Source organism: Anabrus simplex, chromosome 4 (genome assembly GCF_040414725.1).
Source record: "Anabrus simplex isolate iqAnaSimp1 chromosome 4, ASM4041472v1, whole genome shotgun sequence".
Classification (NCBI taxonomy): domain Eukaryota; kingdom Metazoa; phylum Arthropoda; class Insecta; order Orthoptera; family Tettigoniidae; genus Anabrus; species Anabrus simplex.
This window is the reverse complement of record NC_090268.1, coordinates 278,316,683-278,337,499: the sequence shown is the minus strand read 5'-3', so window position 1 is coordinate 278,337,499 and position 20,817 is coordinate 278,316,683. Positions and strand designations below refer to the sequence as shown.

At 41.6% G+C, this 20,817-nt stretch overlaps 1 protein-coding gene across 1 annotated transcript in view; it reads left to right on the top strand.

Moving 5' to 3' along the window:
• Nucleotides 1–7,371: 7,371 nt before the first annotated feature.
• Nucleotides 7,372–20,817, top strand: part of Wnt2 (Wnt oncogene analog 2) — a 1,072,327-nt gene continuing 1,058,881 nt past the window's right edge. The window contains exon 1 of the mRNA XM_068227505.1: nt 7,372–7,681. Coding sequence (XP_068083606.1) covers nt 7,596–7,681 — 86 coding nt within the window. The 5' untranslated portion in view covers nt 7,372–7,595. The remainder of the gene's footprint in view (nt 7,682–20,817) is intronic.

Here is a 20,817-nt window from a genome sequence, read left to right as displayed (position 1 = left end):
GCCGTAAGTATCTCGGCAGATTAATGATAGCTATGCGTTTAAAATGTTCAAACAGATTGTCCCATTAGCTTTGCCTACACCCACGCTCGGTCTACTTCGAACAGCACCGTCTATTCAGTGCTCCCCATCTTTACCTAACACCAAAATCAAAACAATAACATCACAAACAAGATATGGATCTGTATTCTATTGTACAATCCGTAAGCTGATGTTGCCATGGTTACAGCCGGTCATTTCTTCATTCGATTCCTACAGCGGAGGTAGTGTGGTTCCAATACATCGAAAACGGTTACTTTCAGGGCCTTAAAACCTGGTTTTCGATTTTTTCTTCACGTTGTTAGGTTTAAAATGGCCTTTATCTTGTCCTTATATGACAAATTCGATATTTCGCCTATATTCGCTTATGTTAATGTGCCAAAGGGCCTAAATCTATTGAATGGAGGGGGCCGTTCAAATTTTTTTGTAGACAGGGTTATCCGTAGGGCCCATAAAGGTAAGTAAACAAAATTTTGTTATAGATTTGTGATTCGAACAGACAGAAAGACAGACAGACAGGCAGAAAGACATTCTGTTTTATATACACGGTCTGTCTCATAATCCAAGTCCGTCCAGCGGCGGTTTCACTCTCGGAGACCTAAGCAGCTGTACGCCGGGCGCGCGCATAGTACTCGACCTTGTAAGGAGCGTGCATGCGTTCGACCTAGCATCAGTAGCCAGACTGAATCCTAGCTGTTCAAATGGTGAGATAATTTCCATCCTGTTATCAAACCTAACTCTACAGTTATGCGCCTGTAATTTGCCAATATTTATCAGACTCTAGTATTAATTTATAAGTTATGACGTTTTCTTTCAACCACGAAATGTAGGCTATGTACATAAATATACGCTCTCTCACTCCGTAAACGCTGGCCACATGGTCTTCCGAGGCATAACGCCATTAGCAAAAAAAAGGTGAGACAGTTAAGTACGAGTCAGCTTGGAGGGTACACGATACATTTGTTCAGTGATTTTCTTGTGAAGTGTCACCTTCGTGAGCACAGATGCACGTAACTGTAAATAGATTTGAAACTACTGGTTCAGTGCTCAATAAAAGAAATATGCGCACACACACACGAACAGTTTTAGCAGAGGAAAAGCTAGATGACATTGGTGCGAATCTTGAACGGTCACCGAATAAATCACTCACAAAATTAGCACAACAAGTAGAGGTTTCAGTTTCTTCTGCACACAGAGCTACAAAGCTGTTACACATCAAACCGCAATGGTTTACACGGTCCAATTGTTTAAAACCTGCAGATCCAACCACAAGAGTGAGATATTGTCAGTGGCATCTTGCATCATTGAATGATCGTTTATTCGACTCAAAGCGTGTGTTCTTTTCGGATGAGGCCAGGTTTCATCTTAATGGTCGTGTGAACAGTCATAACTCTCGCTATTGGTGTGCAGAAAATCCTAATGGTGTTTATGAAGTCCCTCATTATGAAGGCACCTCCACGATACCTCGCATGCCCACACTTTTATCGGCTGGGTGGCCCTCATCTCTACTGCTACTCAGTCGGCCCAAGCATAACTCACCGGCAGACGCCTAGTTGGCTGTCACCTCCCCGAACCACCATGTTTTATACCTGCCTCATCAAAAATGTGGACATTATTCACTCTGACCTTTCTCTTCAGCTTGAACTTGGCAGGTCTGGAACCATAATCTCCACCGTTACCCGCGTCCGATGTGGCCCCACCGACCAACCTACACCTCATGTGCTGGTTTTCTTTCGCGATTCAGACGCAGCAGCAACCATGATCACCAACGGTGCAACCATCTATGGTAAACTACATGAAGTGGTCTCTACACCCGAAGACATTATAGAAGCCCGGCGCCGTTTTTCTAGCCCCATCGTCACTGTATATGTTGGTCACCCTCTTACCCACCAACAGTCTCCCGCACCCCCACCGTTATAACATCCACACTCATCACTACTACTACCACTACCACTTCCATCACCACTGCTGCTCATACCATACCGTCCACTTCTCCTCTTAATCCTACGCCTAGCCACCTATCTCCTATCATGTCCACGTCCCATGTCTCCCTACCTACCACACTTCGCAGTACCCCGCCACCCCATGCCAACTCCACGGACGACACCTCTGCAGCTCAGTCAAACTCACGACGACTAGAAACTGCCGAAACAGCTCACCAGCTGCAAATATCGCCGAGTTGTGTCATCCGTGGTATCGATCCTGCAATCACTGAACAGGATATACTGAAAGAACTCCAAATGGTAGGTGTCCCCGCTCGTCGTGCGTTCCGCATCTTCAACTCCCATGGCCCTACATTTATGATCCTCCTTCAACTCTCATCTGACGCCGACGTTGACCAGCTGATCTCCACCGGCGTCCGCTTTCAACGAAGAACTTATCGAGTGGAGCGTTCTCGCGTGCCCGAAATACGTCGCTAAAAATAAATTGCTCTTCTCCTTTCCCTCTGGTGTTTGCGGGGGTTTGCTTGTGCGGGGTGCTTTGCAGGTCTCCCCTGGGTCCCGACTTGTCGCGGTCTCCTCGCGCCAGTTCACTAACTCCTTTCGATGGTATGTACAACACATACCCCCTCCAATTCACTTCGTCTAGCGTTCTTTTATTATATACGGCTAAAGAGCTACTCATTTAGCTATGGTGATGGGAGTGAAATAAGTTTGTGATTGATTGATTGATTGATTGATTGATTGATTGATTGATTGATTGATTGATTGATTGATTGATTGATTGATTGATTGATTGATTGATTGATTGATTGATTGATTGATTGATTGATTGATTGATTGATTGATTTCATTATGAAGGATGACAGTTCCAGCAACTTTTATCAGGTAAGATATCATATGAGGTTGTATACACTTAATTAAGGTACAGCCCCAGCATTTCCCTGCAGTGAAATGGGAGACCACGGAAAAACATCTCCAGGGCTGCCGACAGTTGGATTCGAACCCACTATCTCCCGGATGCAAGCTCACAGCCGCGCGCCCCTGACCGCAGGTCAACTCGCCTGGTATTCTTTGCTTTAATGCATGACAGCTTCTTCCTCAGACGTTGACATACTGAAGACTGACGTTCATATTGAACACAAAGTCTTCTGAACCGGTAACTTAGGACTAGCAACTTATTTTCTGCAGTTTCCATTGCGTTCCCGATGCCGGCTCTTTCAATATAAACGCGGCCTAATACATGTAAATAACTGCACCATTACATCAGAAAATTCTGAGTCTATATCACAATTCTGCCTGCTGTCATTTCTTGATGGATACAGTACTTTTGCATCCATCTCTTGGCACAGGCCAGAGTAAAGTGTAGCTTCCACGAAGTCCCAGTCAACATCCATGGCTGTGACAATATGGAAGCTGCTGGGGTATGGGTAGTGCTAGTAATGACATTCAGAGCACAACTAGTGCAACTGAGTGTCATGAAAGGTGCTGCTCACAGGGTCAGTCGTGCTGCAATAGTATGTTCGGACCCAGTGAGGAAAGCAATGGCAAACTACTTCACTCCTCATCTTGCCTAGTACGCCTCATTTTGGTGCTGCCATTGGTTTTTTGGGGTTTCCTTATAACTGCATAGCCTTTGGTGGTGCTACTTGAGGATCCAACCAGCCTCTGGGCTGTTGACCTGACAGATAGACATCACAATTAAGGTCACGTTCGCGTTGGTGTTTTCCTATCACATAATTGTGGAGAACCTACTATACATTCGTTAATGCGACGTTTAACGACAAAAAAGTTTTTTAATTTTGTGTGTGTAGGTAAATAATGCAATCATGAACTACTAGTTTCACACGCCATAACAAAATATGATTTGTACCGGGAGAGTTCAAGGATATCTTCGGTTCGCCTTGTGCAGGTCATTCTATTTGACGCACTAGGACGACCTGCGCGTCTATGAAAATGGGGCCCTACGTGAGTATAATGGAAGTTAATATCCCGACCTAGCCGGGAATCGAACCCGGGACCCCTTGGAGCAAACCATTTATCCGTGGAGTCGGACACGTGGGTTGAACATGATAATGAGGCTGACGTGTCCCCACCCCGCGCAGGACCCCGGAAGGCCCCGCGTGTGCAGTGAAACCGGCTGGTTTCCGCCGGCCAGGTATTAAACCAAACCGTACAACTTTCTCAGGTAAGCCAGTCAGTGATGCGTTGGCGACGCAGAAGTAGAGAGTTCTGTCGAATAACTCCAAGGGGTCTTCTCAAGTCTTTACGTCCCCATTTGATGGACAGATCACCATCAACTGCGTCATATGCCATCACACCATACGAACACTGCGGAGAGGTTTGAAACTCAATCCGGACTTTTGGCATACAATCTAGTGATTAGAATGTGTATACTACCACCTTTCCTCAGCTACCGGCCAACATTCTGATGGTGACGGGGCTCGAACCGGATAACCACGGTGTCAGAGCATATAGACATGACTCCTTAACCATCATGGCCATCAAGCGTGCTACTGTTAGGTTTTATCGAGAGAGTTGTTTACGCGGTTCGGGTCAAGTAGCTGTCAGTTTGCATTCAGGAGATAGTGGATTAGATTTCCACTCTCGGTAGACGTGAAGATGGTTTTGCGTGGTTTTCCTTTTTCACATCAGAAAATGCTGCAGCTGTACCTTCATTAGGGCCGTGGTTGCTTCTTTCCAAGTCCTAGACATTCCTTAACCCATATTCACCAAGAGATCTTCATTAGTCGGTGCAGCGTAAAACAATTAAGCAATATATATGACGTGACTGTAACAACTTTTACCGTGTTCGGAGAAATCGAGGTGTCGGATATTTTGTCCCACATGAGTTGTGGTGAATCTATCAACACGAAGCTAGCATATTTCAGCACTATCAAATACCACATTTGTTTTTTACAATCTGCTTTATGTCGTACCGACACAGATAGGTCTTATGCCGATAATAATAATAATAATGTCGTGTGATCACCGAAGAGGCCGGATGCAGGTCTTTCGAGTTGACGCTGCATAGGCGATCTATGCGTCTGTGAGGCTGGGGCTCTACCTAGGATGAATTCTAATGCTGAAGACGGCACAAACACTCAGCCCCAGAGCCATTGGAATTAACCAATGAAGGTCAAAATCCCCGACCCGGACGGGAATCGAACGCGGGAACCTGTGGACCAAAGGCCAGCACGCTAACCATTTAGCCATGGAGCCGGACCTTATAGCGATGATAGGAAAGGACTAGGAGCGGGAAGGAGCACCGTGGCCTTAATTGAGGAACAATCCCATCATTTGCCTGCTGTGAAAATGGGGAAACTAAGCAAAACCATCTTCAGGGCTGCCGACAGTGGGGGTCCGAACTCAATATCTCCCAAATAAATCTGATAGATAGGTGAGCCAAACTTGCTCAGTCAAATACCACAACTCTCCCATCTGAGCTGCCCTCGGCAATTGTCACGTTAGTTGACGAGACTAGTAGGCTACGCTTTCTATCGATCCATACGAGCACTAGATAGTATAAACAATCTCAATTTATCAATCGGACGTTACTTCACATTTATAGAGCCTTCATGGCTCAGGCGGCAGCGCTGCGGCCTCTCACTGCGGGATACCGTGTTCAAATCCCGGTCACTCCATGTGTGATTTGTGCTGGAAAAAGCGGAGCCGGGACAGGTTTTCCTCCGGGTACGCCGGTATTCCTTGTCATCTTTCATTCCAGCAACACTCTCCACTATCATTTCATTTTATCTGTCAGTTACTCATTAATCATTGCCCCAGAGGAGTGCGACAGGCCTCCGTAGCCGGCACAATTCCTATCCTCGCCGCAAGTTGGGGGCTTCATCATCCCATCCCTGACCCGGTAATTGACTGGAAAACAGGTACTAGGTTTTCATCACTTTACACATTTCATTAAAGAGCACAAAATCTCTTCTCCTAGATAATCCGCCCTCTAGGGCAGGATAGAAAAGTTATTTTGTGAAACCTGGATTGCTGGTAACTCAACCCTTCTCTTGTGAGGTATAACGAACCCCTATCCGTGGTGAAATTATTTCCTTACCGGGCGGTTAGGTGCGCGCAGCTGTGAGCTTGCATCCGGGAGATAGTAGGTTCGAACCCCACTGTCGGCAGCCCTGAAGATGGTTTCCCGTGGTTTCCCATATTCACACCAGGCAAATGCTGGGGATGTACCTTAATTAAGGCCACGGCCGCTTCCTTTCCACTCCTAAACCTTTCCTATCCTTTTGTCGCCATAAGACCTATCTGTGTCGGTGCGACGTAGGCTAAAGCCAATTGTTAAAAAAAAAGAAGTAAAGGCTAGAGGCTTGTAGACAGATTGAGTTGGCTACGCATTTAAGGTGTGTATCTGTGAGCTTGCATTCGGTAGATGGTGCAATCAAACTGTCGGTCGGCAGCCCTGAAGGTGATTTTCCGTGGCTTCCCATTTTCACACCTGGCAAAAGCCACGGCCCCTACCTTTTCAATTCTAGCCCTTTCCCATCCTCTCGTCGCCGTAAACAATCGATGTGTTAGTGCGACGTTAAACCACCAGCAGCAGTGTCCTTGTAATTTGTCCCCTTTGAAGGACCATTCATCATCATCATCATCTGTAGGCCTAAATAAAATTCTAGAGAACATTGGGTCTTGCATTTAAAAAATCTGTTCGACTGAGTGGCTTCTGGTTGTTATACAGTTGGTATGAAATTCATTCCACGCTGGTAGTTCGGAATCAAAATTTACATCTATGATTACGCTTCGTATTATAGTTAGAAGAATACGAAATTTGCTTTGCAAATATCTAAATAATTTCAAAATGCGCTTAATATTACTGTATAAAAGCGGGGAAAATAGATCTGTATTGTCTTTTATGATGTAGATAGGATTTTAGAGCACGCCCCATGAACTTATTCTAGCGTTAAGCATTTGAAATCACGGAAGTGTAAGATTCTTCAGCACGATAACAGTCTCGTTCTCCTGAATTGGATGTGTATGCTAATGCTATGTCAGTAAAATGCATCGGTAATTTTCCTTTTCGTTAGGTACATATTGAGTCATATCGTTTCTCTTTATGGTTCGATGGAGTTATTTTCTACTTGGTGTGAAGGGGAAAAGGGGAGGGTACGAGTGATTTGCGCGCAATTATCATGGGAGGGAGAGTATGGTAATAAGAGGGAGGAAATGTGAATAAAAACTAAGCTGACTGGGAGGGTTGTTGTATTTAACCAATGATATAAGATGGCTCACCCCTTCCCGTGGCAATGTTAACCAATGGGAAGGCGGACAGGGCGCGGTTTGGCGGTGGGTACACGTGTCCCCACCCTGCGCAGGGCCCCGGGAGCCCCCGCGTGTGCGGTGGAACCGGCTGGTCTCCGCCGGCCAGGTACTACACCACACCGTACAACTTTCTCAGGTAAGTCAGTCAGTCAGGCGTTGGCGACCGGCTCGTCTGTTCTGTCCTCTCCTGTGCTGCGGGTCCAAACATCATGTGGCGAGCAACTCGTGTTTAAATAATAAAGTGTAATGTGTTAACTGAATGACAAGACGCGTGTGCTGTGATTGTGATAATGTTGCCTCACGGCTGAAAGAAATAGCTCCTTATAGCCATGTGACATTATGCTCCGGTTGTCCACCTGCTCCAGCCTTAGATACTTCTATTTACTACTTGCCGTCACTCTTCTGCAGACTTCCGGCAACTTCAGGTGCTGTAAACCTTCAATTTAAGCTAAAACAGATAATTTTAAGTAATGTTTCCTTGTGGAAGTCTTGGTTTCATGATCGAAAATTATTTATTATCACAAAATAATTTTCTTAAAGAAGACTTACAGCTCTTCCTTATTATAGTTGTTTACATGATATGACCTAATTATTTGAGTGGGATATTAAAGCAATGGAAAGTGAAATGGGTCAAATCTACTTGTCAAGAGCAGTGGAACACCCCGTAACATATCTCCTTTCTGAAAATTCTGAAATTGTGGCATATATCTTCGAATGTTGTAATTATGTTAACTTGGACGCCTCACAATGCACATGTTATCCCCTAATTCATGATTTTATAGAAGATAAAATATACTTCACTTTAATATTAGTTTATAACAATGGAAAACAATCGAGCCTCTTACGATTCTCTAAGAATCATAATATTTTGAGCAACACGGCTAGTGATATAACGTGAAATTGCCGGCTAGTTTGAAATCAGGGAATTTTGAGGTTTGAATTTTGAATACGCAGTCCCTATTTTATTTCCCGAATTAATATTACAAATAAATATATGCTAACCTACTTGGAAGACATATGAATATGAACATTGTTGAATGTTTAGACATAACAGTAGATATTGATAATGAATCAGAAGATAACATGGTATAAACTTAATTTTAACCTCTTGTGTAAGGGTGGAATCATTATCTCATTCTTTCTTCCCAATAAGGTGAGACTTGAAGTAGGTTAGGTCAATTTTGATAATTCCCTTATGGCAGATAATTCAATCAAAGCGAGCATACAGTTTTACAGGACTGTTAATCCGGTCTGGAAAGCCAAGAGTAACGGCCGAAAGTATTCAACGTGCTGACCACACGATTCCTCGTAATCTGCAGGCTTTCGGGCTGAGCATCAGTCGCTTGGTAGGCCATGGCCCTTCAGAGCTGTTACGCCATGGTGTTTGGTTTGGTTTTCTATTTCGAAAAATCTCGTTTGCATTGACCGGTATTCCAAATTTATGATGAAGTGGCTCAGCCATCGCACCCCGTACAGCTTATTTCGACATAAAAATATCGTACACATAACTACTGTAAGTGTCTTCGATCGATCCGTTGTTCACTGGGTCTATATACACCACTCGCGTGGATATACTTTACAATCTTAGTGTCTGCATAACGAATTATAACTCATTTCATCTGTTGCCTTAGGGAAATGTGTTCCCTACTCATATTAGGAGAGCATGGTTGAGGTCACTAAATCCATCGTCCACACGAGGCAAATGCTGGGGCTGTACCTTAATAAAGGCCACGGCCTTTCCTATACCATCGTCGCCATAAGAACTATCTGTGTCGATGCGACGTAAATTAACTTGCAAAAAAAAAAAAAAAAAACCATCGTCAATACTCGCTGGTCATTTATGTAACTAAATATATTATTCCGAAACTCAAACGAAAGCATCAATGCATAATCTAGGAGAAAATAATACCCTAAAGAACATAATAAAGATGAAAATACGTGTGGGATGGCTCTCCAAAAACAGTTACTTAATCAATTGCTAATCCAACTTACTATCGATAAAAAAAAATAACGTGCATGAAATGAACCTTGAATAAATTTGATCACTACAAGATCTCCATGATAATCTCTTGAAAGAGAAAAGTAACTAAACGAAATTGCAAAAAGAAATATTTAATTGTCCTTCGCTAGTTGAAGATCGTATCTAAATTGCTTTGTACTCTGGAGCAATCACTGTGAATGAGATCGCTGGTGGTCCATACACGAAATACCTCTTGAAGTAATCCCGTAATCTAGTTCCTATCCAGGCCATTACAATTATAATTATTTTCCTGTCACAATTTTAACATCGAGTGGTCCATATTTTTACAAATATTTTTTCCCATCATTACAAACATTTATCTCCCTTCATAGGACTGTAATATTGAGTCGCGTGACATAAACACTCAAGTTAAATCGCCCAGCGCGCGGGTTCACGTGCCCTGGGCTTGTTTCCAATGTCAGATCGGCTGCTACGGTTCGCATGTCGTTAAGCTAAGACGTTGATTGTAATCGCTTGAATGGCTATTGTAATGTTTGCCTTATTTCATTGAGTTATGATACAACCTTCTTGCAAAGTCATGTCCAGGTGGTTCGGATTACACGCAAAACTGTAGGTTTCATGATGATACTAAGATGCTTTTAAATGTGCAATACAGCCCGGAGTATTTCCATATGTTCTGTTTCTTAAGTATACTACTTACAGGATAGATAACATTGTTCCCAAGGAGACACACAAGAATTTTCTGAGTTCATTGGAAGAAATTCGATAAGTGTGTCAGAATACTTAGGCTTGCTTTTTATGTTGAAGTCAGTAATGTGTTACGCGATGTCTTTTCTCGAATGAGGAATGACGAATAATTTCTTGTAGCTCAATTAGAGAACGTAATTTTAATACATTTATGTCGTCGCTATTTGCACATTGTAAACTTATTAGGCCTGTATATAGAACCATGGAAAAATATTGTTTTCCCCTTCCGCAATGAAAGTCTATTCTTGCCCCATTCTAAGGGGAAGACTGAGGACGAGGTTTCTGATTTCACCGTCAGCTTCCACTGTCCTCTTATGCAACAAAATGTAATACGGTATTCGAGGGACTGGGTGGCATGAAAGTCGAATGTCATCGTCACTATCTTCTTATCTAGACAGCCGTAATTTGAATCCCGGCCATTACATTAAGGATATTTAAAAGGAAATTATTCTAATAGCCTTAGTTTCTTCAAGAATTTTCTTCCACTCACACCTCCTGGTTCATTCGTTCATTCTCCGAATTTCCAGATTTGCCTCGACAGTAGGCCTACATCAAATAACCAGCGTAGTTTGTCTTCCCTTTTTCTACAACCATAGGGGTTTTGAAAGATTAGTATCTTCACTGAACCGTCTTTCTCCATTCTACCAATGTGCTCTATCCTTTCTAACCTATGTATATTTGTAACAGATACCACATCAGATTCCTTGAAAAAAAAATGTTCCAGTTGGCGGTTATCCAGTAGTCTCGGAATTCCAAGATCTTCCTTAACGTTTTCCTCGCAAATATCTCTAAGATTTCTTAATCCCTATTTGTCAACAACCATGTGACAGATCTAAAAATTTAAACAGGGGAAATGAATTTAAAATCCACGTAAAAACTGGAGGTACCATAACTGTGATCACGACGATATAGGCAATTACGTAAAAGTACAAGTAGTCGACCCGTATTGGTGCTTATGAAATTTTTGGTAACTTTTGTACCCGCAATATTTGTACTGATGAGTATATTTGTAATTAGTCGGTCTAGGCATGCTAAGGAAACAAAAGAGGAAGCCTCTGTTGACTATATGTTAGGTAGGCTGACATCCTGGGATTGTTCTAGATTTGCAGTGTGATGAAGCTACTTCTAGGTTGGCGGACATGCGATTACAGTAATTTAGTCGAGCAACGGAATAATTTGTTTAGAAGCCATAATTTTTAGTATTTTCTATCAAATTATAACGTGAGTTTTTCAGTCAGTTAACTCAAGATACAATTCCTGATTACTAATTTAAATTGAACAAACGAAGAAGAAGAAGAATTTGTCAAATGAAAGAATCATACAACATTTCCTGTATAAGTGTTGTAGGACTTTTCATTGGAGCAAGAGGAACCATATCAACATTCTTAGTTGAGATCATTTTTCCAGAAGTTGGGCATTCCTAAGAATCTGTACTGTGATTTAGCCATTTTGGCTATTAAAGGCTCCACCCAAATGGTCAGAAATCACCTCTATAGTACTGCATACGAGAAGGATTAACTCCAGAAAAGTCTTCATGGTTACACATTCAAGATTCAAGTGTTGTGGTATACTTTTGTCAGATTTAGGCAGCCTATCATTGTAGGAAGTACAAATAAATAAAAGAAGTGATATGAAACTAAAATGCGAGAGTCAATAAACAACTGATTGATGAATAAATACTTCGTAAGCCTACCAAGGGAACTATTAGGTCTTATGGCGACAATGGGATAAGAACGAACTAGGACTGTGAAAGAAACGACCGTGGCCTTAATTAAGGCTAGCGTTCTGGGATTGTACTGGATTTGCAGTGGGTCAGCAATTGTGTGTACCAGCATTTGCCCGGTGTAAAAATGGGAAACCACGGAAAATAACCTTTTTGGCTACCAGGAATGGGATTCCAATCCACTATCTCCCGAATGTAAACTTACAGCTACGTGATCCGAACCGCGTAGCCAACTCACTCGTAACAGAAATATGATGGCAAGCGTATATTAGTATATTAAAGGACCGGGCGAGTTGGTCGTGCGGTCAGGGGCAAGCGGCTGTGAGCTTGCATCCGGCAGATAGTGGGTTCGAATACCACTGTCGGCAGCCCTGAAGATGATTTTCCGTGGTTTCTCATTTTCACACCAGGCAAATGTTGGAGCTGTGCCTTAAGGCCACGGCCGCTTCCTTCCACCTCCTAGGCCTTTCCTATTCCATCGTCGCCATAAGACCTGCGTACGTACGACATAAAGCAACTAGGAAAAACAACCAGTAGGCCTATATTAAATGATTAAAAGAACAATGTTTATAGAAACAGGCATCTTATTTGAAGTAAGATTCTAGTGAATATCCTCTTTCGCTTGCCGGTATGAATGAGTTACACGGTAGAGCTTGAGTTGGCTGGTTCGATCCCTGCTCAGTCCGATGGAATTTGAAAGTGCTCAAATATGCCAGCCCCTTGTCTGTATATTAATCACGAACGTCATTAGCTATTAACTAGGGCCGATGACCTCGATGTTAGGCCCCTTTAAACTCCAAGCATCATCATCATCAGCTATTAACTACTGGAGGCATCCTAAATGTCGCATGCACTAATTATTTCTTAACTTCAAGGTGCAGTTTTTATTTGTAATATTAGATTTAAGGAAAGAGCCTCCGTAGCTAAGGCGTAATTGCGCCGGCCTTACACCGCTGGGTTCCGTGGTTCAAATCTTCGTCACTTTATGTGAGATTTGTACTGGACAAAGCGGAGGCGGGACAAGCTTTCTCCCGGTACTCCGAATTTCCCTATTATCTTTCATTACATCTACACTCTTCAACATCATTTCATCTGTCACCCATTAGCCATTGCCTCAGTGGAGTGCGACAGGCTTCGGCGGTCGGCACAGTTCCTATCCTCGCCGCTAGACAGGGGCTTCATTCATTCCATTCCTCACTCGATCGAACGATTGGAAACAGGCTGTAGATTTTCAGTTTTAAAGTAGGATAATATTGCTTGCTGGAGAAGCTATTATTCATTAGCATACGAGTACACTATTTAGGCCTACCAAGACCCTATCGGTTCCACAAACTTAACTATTGTAGCTGAAAAGATAAACTACACAATTACTTAATACACATGTGACTGAAGAAAAGCAAACTGACTCGCCGATAGAGGATTCCCGTTGTACACTTGCCGGAAGTAATCTATGCTCATGTTTTATTAGACAGTACCAAACCGAGTCTTTTCATTCTTCGAAACGAAATTCATCACCACTGTTTTATATAGTAAAAGCGGTCTAAGTGGTCTTCATATGTAGCCTACAGTCTATTATGTCTATATCGAGCAAGGAGGTTCTCATGTTCTATTTTCTGGTTACTTCTTTCCAGTAAAATAATTGAGAATTATTAGACGGCAGAGCAAGTTGAAACAAATAATTTGCATTCAGCGCTCCGCACCGGCACTGTTAACTTACACTAACAGCTGCGTTGATAAATGTCTTATTAACGTGGGGGTAAAAATGCGGCGATCTCACGTTATATCCAGAGATTTACACCTCATTTCTAGATTTCGAGTTAGCATTGTTGAAATTGATCCTATTCACTTGTGATGGTGTGCTGATAGGTATATTTCATCACATGTTTTATCACTTAATTCATCCAAACTAAAACTGGCATTGTAGAAGAAATGAGTCATTGACATAAGACAAGACACAAAAAATTATTGAGTGGGACAGGTACCATCTTTCTTCCCAATCTAACGACGCCCGTATAGTTAATGCATCGTTACAAAATTCTTGTGAGACGAAATTCCGACGCCTCAGCGTCTCCGATAACCGTAAAAGTATTGGGACGTGAAACCGATCACATTAATTACACTGTTTCTTTACTGATAGGTGTTTATCATGTTTTTCATTATTTTCTATCTTACATGCTACTGAATCTTCCATTTTAGTTCCTCGTCATGAACTTCTCACCACCGATCTGCATTCACGGCCGACGCCCAGGTGACAGAAACGACGTCAGTGATATACCTAGTTTTTCTCAAATGATGTTAAAGAAGTTGGACATTTATCGGACATCATCCTTACAAAAATTATTCTAATTCCTCATTCATCTTCCTATAAGCGAACATTTGTTCCATCTTGTCCTCTTGATTTCTAACTTTATTTTTATATTATAATCTTCCCTACTTTTTAAAAAGCTCTACCGGACGAGTTGGTCATGTGGTTAGGGGCGCCCAGCTATGAGGTTGCGTCCGGAAGATGGTGAGTTCGAACCCTATCAACAGCCCTGAAGATGGTTTTCCATGGTTTCCCATTTTATACCTGCCGGGCTGAGTGGCTCAGACGGTTAAGGCGCTGGCTTTCTAACCCCAACTTGGCAGGTTCGATCCTGGCTCAGTCCGGTGGTATTTGAAGGTGCTCAAATACGACAGCCCCGTGTCGGTAGATTTACTGGCACGTAAAAGAACTCCTGCGGGACTAAATTCCGGCACCTCGGCGTCTCCAACAACAGTAAAAGTAGTTAGTGGGACGTAAAGCAAATAACATTATTATTATTATTATTATTATTATTATTATTATTATTATTATTATTATTATTACCATTTTATACCAGACAAATGCTGGGGCTGTACCTTTAAGACCACGGCCGCTTCCTTCCTACACCTAGGCTTTTCCTATCCCAACGTCGCCATAAGACCTATTTGTGTTGGTGCGACGTAAAACTATAATCAAGCTTAAGCGTTTACTCTCCACAGACAGCTCGCCACGTACCGCTTAGTAGAGCAGTTCATCTCCTTACTCTGAAGTCTTCCCACCCGAAGTCGGAGATCTTCCAGAACAAATCGTCCTGCTTTCCTCTGGATCCTTTCCAGTTCTCGAATCAAGTAATGCAGGTGAGGGACCGATACACTGGAATCATACTCTAACTGGGGTCTTAGTTATGCAACTTCCGTTATTCAGTATTTTATTTCTATAACAACGTTTATTTTGATAACACGTTGAAAAATTAAGAACTTCATCCCATGATAACTTAATGAAAAGCTCAATTTATTATAACCAGACGGAGAACTGATACAGGCTTACTAACCTGAATACTACAGTGGATTTATTGATTCATTTTAGCGTGAAGAGAACCTATTCTATACGCGTGAATTCGTTAGGCTACGCGATTCAGTTCGTGTAACTGTAATGGTGGGTTCGAACCCTTCAGCAGGCCTTAAGATGGCTTCCCTTAGTTTACCATTATCACACTAAGCGATGGTCTGACCGAGCAAGCCGGTGAAAAACTGCATGTGCGAAGTTAAACCGCTAGAATTCTGCTTATAACTATTCACCACGTTAACATATAACGTGTATGTGGGAATCTTCTGAAGATCTTCATCGCTGTAAATTGTAAGGCAGTGCATTCAACTTTAATAATTAAGATATAGTTACGAGAATCTTGTACAAGGTATGGTACTAAAGTATATTTCCAGAATTTTCCTGGACTATAAGTTAAAAAAAACCCATGGCACTACAGCCCTTGAAGAGCCTTGGCTTACCAAGCAACCGCTGCTCAGCCTGAAGGCCTGCAGATTACGAGGTGTCGTATGGTCAGCACGACGAATCCTCTCGGCCGTTATTCTTGGCTTTCTAGACCGGGGCCGCTATCTCACCGTCAGATAGCTCCTCAATTCTAATCACGTAGGCTGAGTGGACCTCGAACCAGTCCTCAGGTCCAGGTAACTAGACTATAAGTTAAAGCCTGCAAATAATTACACACAATAAGGCCTGTAGCCGCTACAACATCAGGGTTTGAACTAATGATATCTGAACGATGTATACCTAAATAAATGAACCACGTTTTGAAACTTAGTAACTACTGTATATCCATTCCTTGTATCGATACAAATTTGCTAACATATTTTCTTTAGAAGGACTCCGCTCCATTATTGCCGCTTGAAACCATTTTAAATGATACTTGTTCAAACCAATAAAACATTGCATTTACGTTATCACGGGAAACTACCGCATCTTTATTGACCGATGATAAACCTGAGGAGCAGTCAGCGCGAAACAGTCTCTAAAGAAATGAATGAAGCTAGTATTCAAGTTTATCGTTCTTAATCTAAATTAAAATTAAGTTTCTGTATGAATGTAACTTTCATCGATTTCTCACCCTGTAATTAAATTATTTTCCTAATTGAATTGAAGTATTATAGAAATATTGTTGAATGAAACATAATAAATTGTAGTTATATTCCTTTTTTAAAATATTCATACTTCAAATATTGTATCTGCATAACTTTTACAAGAAATAATACATCACTATTTCCATAAATGCTAATTATTCTGGTCAATACAGTTATATGAACATACGCGATCCACATTTTCCTACAATGTCTTCGATCCAGAATCTGATATTTAGTACAAGGGAAGCTTACTGGTTATTCTTTTCCATAACTGCGTGGTATCTAAGTTACACATTCCATGATTGTTAGAATCATCTCAGATTTTTTGTCGGCTTTTCATTATGGAGGAACATATTGTAAGAAAAGTAAAACCTCGTTAGTGTGTTCTTCTGGAGATCATGTGCAATAAACTTATTAAACGGGAGATAATAAACATACATGCGAAATTCAGCATTTCATATAATATCTATTAGCAATGTATTTAAATACTGATTCGTATAAACTTCACTGAGGACATGAATGTGAAAGGAACTTTTCTTCTCAGTAGTACTATCAGCCATTATAGTGCAAGATATGCTACTGCGATCATGATTGAAATGTTTCAGTGTATAGGTAGGCCTATTACACATAGACGTAAGCTCCAGGTAAATCCTGAGCTCTCCTCTGGTTTGTGAACACCCGACAAGGAAGTACAATTGACAATTTCTTCCAAATATTAATTTTATGAATAAGAGAAGAATATCCCGATGAAAAAATAGCGTCTACTGCGGGTAGGAGATCACAATAAAAATTACATTTTATCAAAACCTTACAGGAGGCAACCTGGGACCAGACAAAAGGCGCTTACAAGAGAAGGTAGCTTTGTAAGCGGGGGCATATTTTTAGTTCACCGTATTATTTCTTATTCATTTCTACAGACTGGGGACATTCTTAGTATTTGCCCTCATGTCCTTGTGTGCATATATATATATATATATATATATATATATATATCGTTTATCATAATCCGTTTACTTTATAAATGTATGCCTATAGTACGCTATGATTATTTCGGTCTAGGATTGGGGTAACTTCCCAGCTTTGGTAAAATACAATCTTAATATAGGTGGACATATTAGAGAAACGCCGTAAGGATTGTTGCCTAAAGTTGCGATTAATGAACGTTGACTCTTCGGCTACAAATGTGGGTCAAACACTTGGCACAGCGAATAACTGTTTATACTTCATTCATTTGAAACTGCATGGCTTAGATATCACTTCTTTCAGGTTGTATCACTTTGTTACGAGATCACTCGATCATTTGGCTCTAATTTGGACACAATTCCGGTATTCCTTTCATACAGCCATGAAATGCTTGCACAGGAAATCATCGTGATTCTAATCTCTGGAGATAGGATGTCTTAGCAACTACTTTATTGTATCAATGTAGTAATCATAATCATAAATAACAATGGGCCTAATAATAATATCATCATAATCAATGCCCAGCAGGTTAAAATAAATAATTACATGAAAGGCAAATAAACGCGCTACTGATCGAGTTGGTAATATCTGTTTCTTCATTGAGTTGTGAACTCTTCTGGAATACGGTATGAATACTTATGTCCAGATAAGTAGTGACATGGAGTACGAATTTCTTGCTTTGTTATGTACTGTTATTTATGAATGAATGAATGAATGAATGAATGAATGAATGAATGAATGAATGAAAACCTACAACCTGTTTTCCAGTCATTGACCGGGTCAGGGATGGAATGAGTGATGCAGATATAGGCTATTAGTACGATGGGGTCGCCACTCCCAAAGTGATTTATTAATGATTGATAGATGCTATGAAATGAGAATGGAGTGTGTTGCTGGAATGAAAGATGACAGGGGAAACCGGAGTACCCGGAGAAAAACCTGTCCCGCCTCCGCTTTGTCCAGCACAAATCTCACGTGGAGTGACCGGGATTTGAACCACGGTATCCAGCGGTGAGAGGCCGACGCGCTGCCGTCTGACCCACGGAGGCAGCCTTTACTGTTACTTACTTCCAGTTTATTTTGTGTTTTTTAATACACCCTGCTGTACAAGGTATACGTTTGGGTTTGTAATTTTGACCTGTACTCCGTATTGGTCCAGCAATAAAGCATTTTGTTTTGGATGGCTTGGGGTATGAATACTTTTGTCCATGTCTGTATGTACCCAGTCGCATAGGGTACGACGTCCGATGCAAACCGCTGTCCGCGAATGTGAATGAGTACGGATGTGGTCTGTCGACAACCTGTCAATATTTTCAAGAATGGGATTGGCCGTCTCATCAACCAGTGAGAAAACGTCTTAACAGTTTTGGTGATTACTTTTGGATACTATTTGCTAGGTGACCCGATTTTATGTGACTGCCCCTTATAGTAATTATGGATTTTGTACTCGTGGAGGTTAACTGGTGAAATCTTGACTAGATCAGTGTCCACTACACATCCATCCCCTGCAAGTATATAAAATAGATGGGAAGAAACGTAGTAACCGTTTAAACTGCATTGTGTAAACAGGTAAGTACATTAGGTGCCAGGAGATAAGGCAGTTCATTAAATATAGCTTCGACGGGAAATGGAATGTTATTTCCTATCATTGTGTATTCTGATCGCATTTTACTTCATGGTCTTATTGGCATGAATGGTACTTAGGAATTATAAATAGCTCTCGGAGATAGTGAGCAACACGGATAATGGGGGACAAAAGAAAGATGTGAGGTCTTATCATCTCTCTTACTGACATTCCTCTGTTTATGTGTTGGTACAGGGCAGGAGCAGGTTTACTCGCTGTCTTCTTGTTATGCAGACAATTATTCAAGAGGGTAGCTGTACTGCCAGACCCGACCCGACCCAGTGACTCAGTGGGACGTAAACCAGGTCTTCACGGCCGAGTCCAGCGGCTACTGTTGCTAGTATTCAACTTTCGCTATCGATATTATCAAAACGAGCATCGCAGTACTGTGAAAATTCTCTAGCACACACATACTTATAAATATATATTGCTGTCTTATGTAACATATTACGTTCGTAACAACTGTGAGGAGAGAAATATAGGTTTATACTACATCATGCTCACGGGTAGCGATTCCGAGTTTGCTCCGACAAACCGCACAAAAATCGATTTCTAAAATACTTTGGAAATGGGGTTGTTATGACACGCTCCAGATCAATACAACCAATATATTCTTTCCATATTAAATTACACAATAGCAAAACTACTTATAAGGTCTTACATCTCATTACTCTGTAACTCTGCACTCTTATTCGAAGAGTTTTGGTCATATTCGATCGGTGAAGTATGCTCTCAATCGGTGATTCTGTATTGTTTCCCATTTCAATTTAATATGCTCACCACGTCTCCCGCGGTTCGAATTCCGACCAGTGCATGTGAAAATTCTAGAAATGAAAACTCATGCCTCCCACGTACAAGTATGAATGTAATTTAAAATGTAATGTAAATCCGCACTCGGAATGTGTGAAATGGTCGCCGACGAACAAGTACGTATTCATGGTTGTTAAATTTTGAAAGAATGATAATTTACTTCTCCCACGTTTTCCCAACCTAGAGCAGATCGCTTGTGCAAAATGTGTCGCACATGTGAGCTTGGCTGGATACCCTTCTTGACATCAACATTATGTGGAGGGATAAATGCACTACTGTCTACTACTGTGGTGGCTGGTAGTGTGGTGTGTTGTATGCAAATGAAGATATGTATTAAAACACCTAGTTCCCGAGTCAGGAGAATTAGCTATACGCAGTTCAAATCCTAAACTCATCCTTGCATCGAACCCAGGGCTCTCTGAACCGAAGGCCTCTACATTGCAAGGAGCCGGACTCGGATAAAACTATATAAAATGAAACACTGTAGAGGTTAGGAGAAGCAACTACTTGCGTGTCGAACGTGAGGAGAACTTGGTATGAATAGTTTTTTTGCTGGTGGCTTTACGTCGCACCGACACAGATAGGTTTTATGGCGACGATGGGATAGGAAAGGCCTAGGAGTTGGAAGGAAGCGGCCGTGGACTTAATTAAGGTACAGCCTTTAGCATTTGCCTAGTGAGAAAATGGGAAACAACGGGAAACCATATTCAGGACTGTCGACAGTGGGATTCGAACCCACTATCTCCCGGATGCAAGCTCACAGCCGCGCGCATCTAACAGCACGGCCAACTCGCCCGGTATGGATAGTTGTCTCACCCTATCCACCTACAATCGGGTAAAATGGAAAGGAACAAAGAACTGTTATTGGCTTACATTTTCATAACAAATTTATTGGATATAAATAGAATTCCGATACCCATTGGTTAGTATTGAACTAACAACATCTACAGAGATTTAGGCGAATTTAGACCAGACTGATATTTCCTCAGTTCTCCCACTCTGTACTTCCCTGGGTTTCAGTTGGCCTGGATTGACCGGCATGCACTTATCGTACAGAATACAACTGAAAAGGGAGTAGGTTAAACATCTTATTCAGAAGGTGGATTTCCCAGGTTTTTCACTCTAATTCCAAGTGTATGATGGGATGGTGCCACTACTTATTAATTCAGGTACGTCCTCTCGTGAGTAGCCATCTCTCCTGTTCCATCATAGTCTATTCTGTTCTGCAGTAGTCGCTGAACCTAAATAATGCTCTTTTTTTAATCTTCTATGACTTATGCTATCCCTCAGTTTA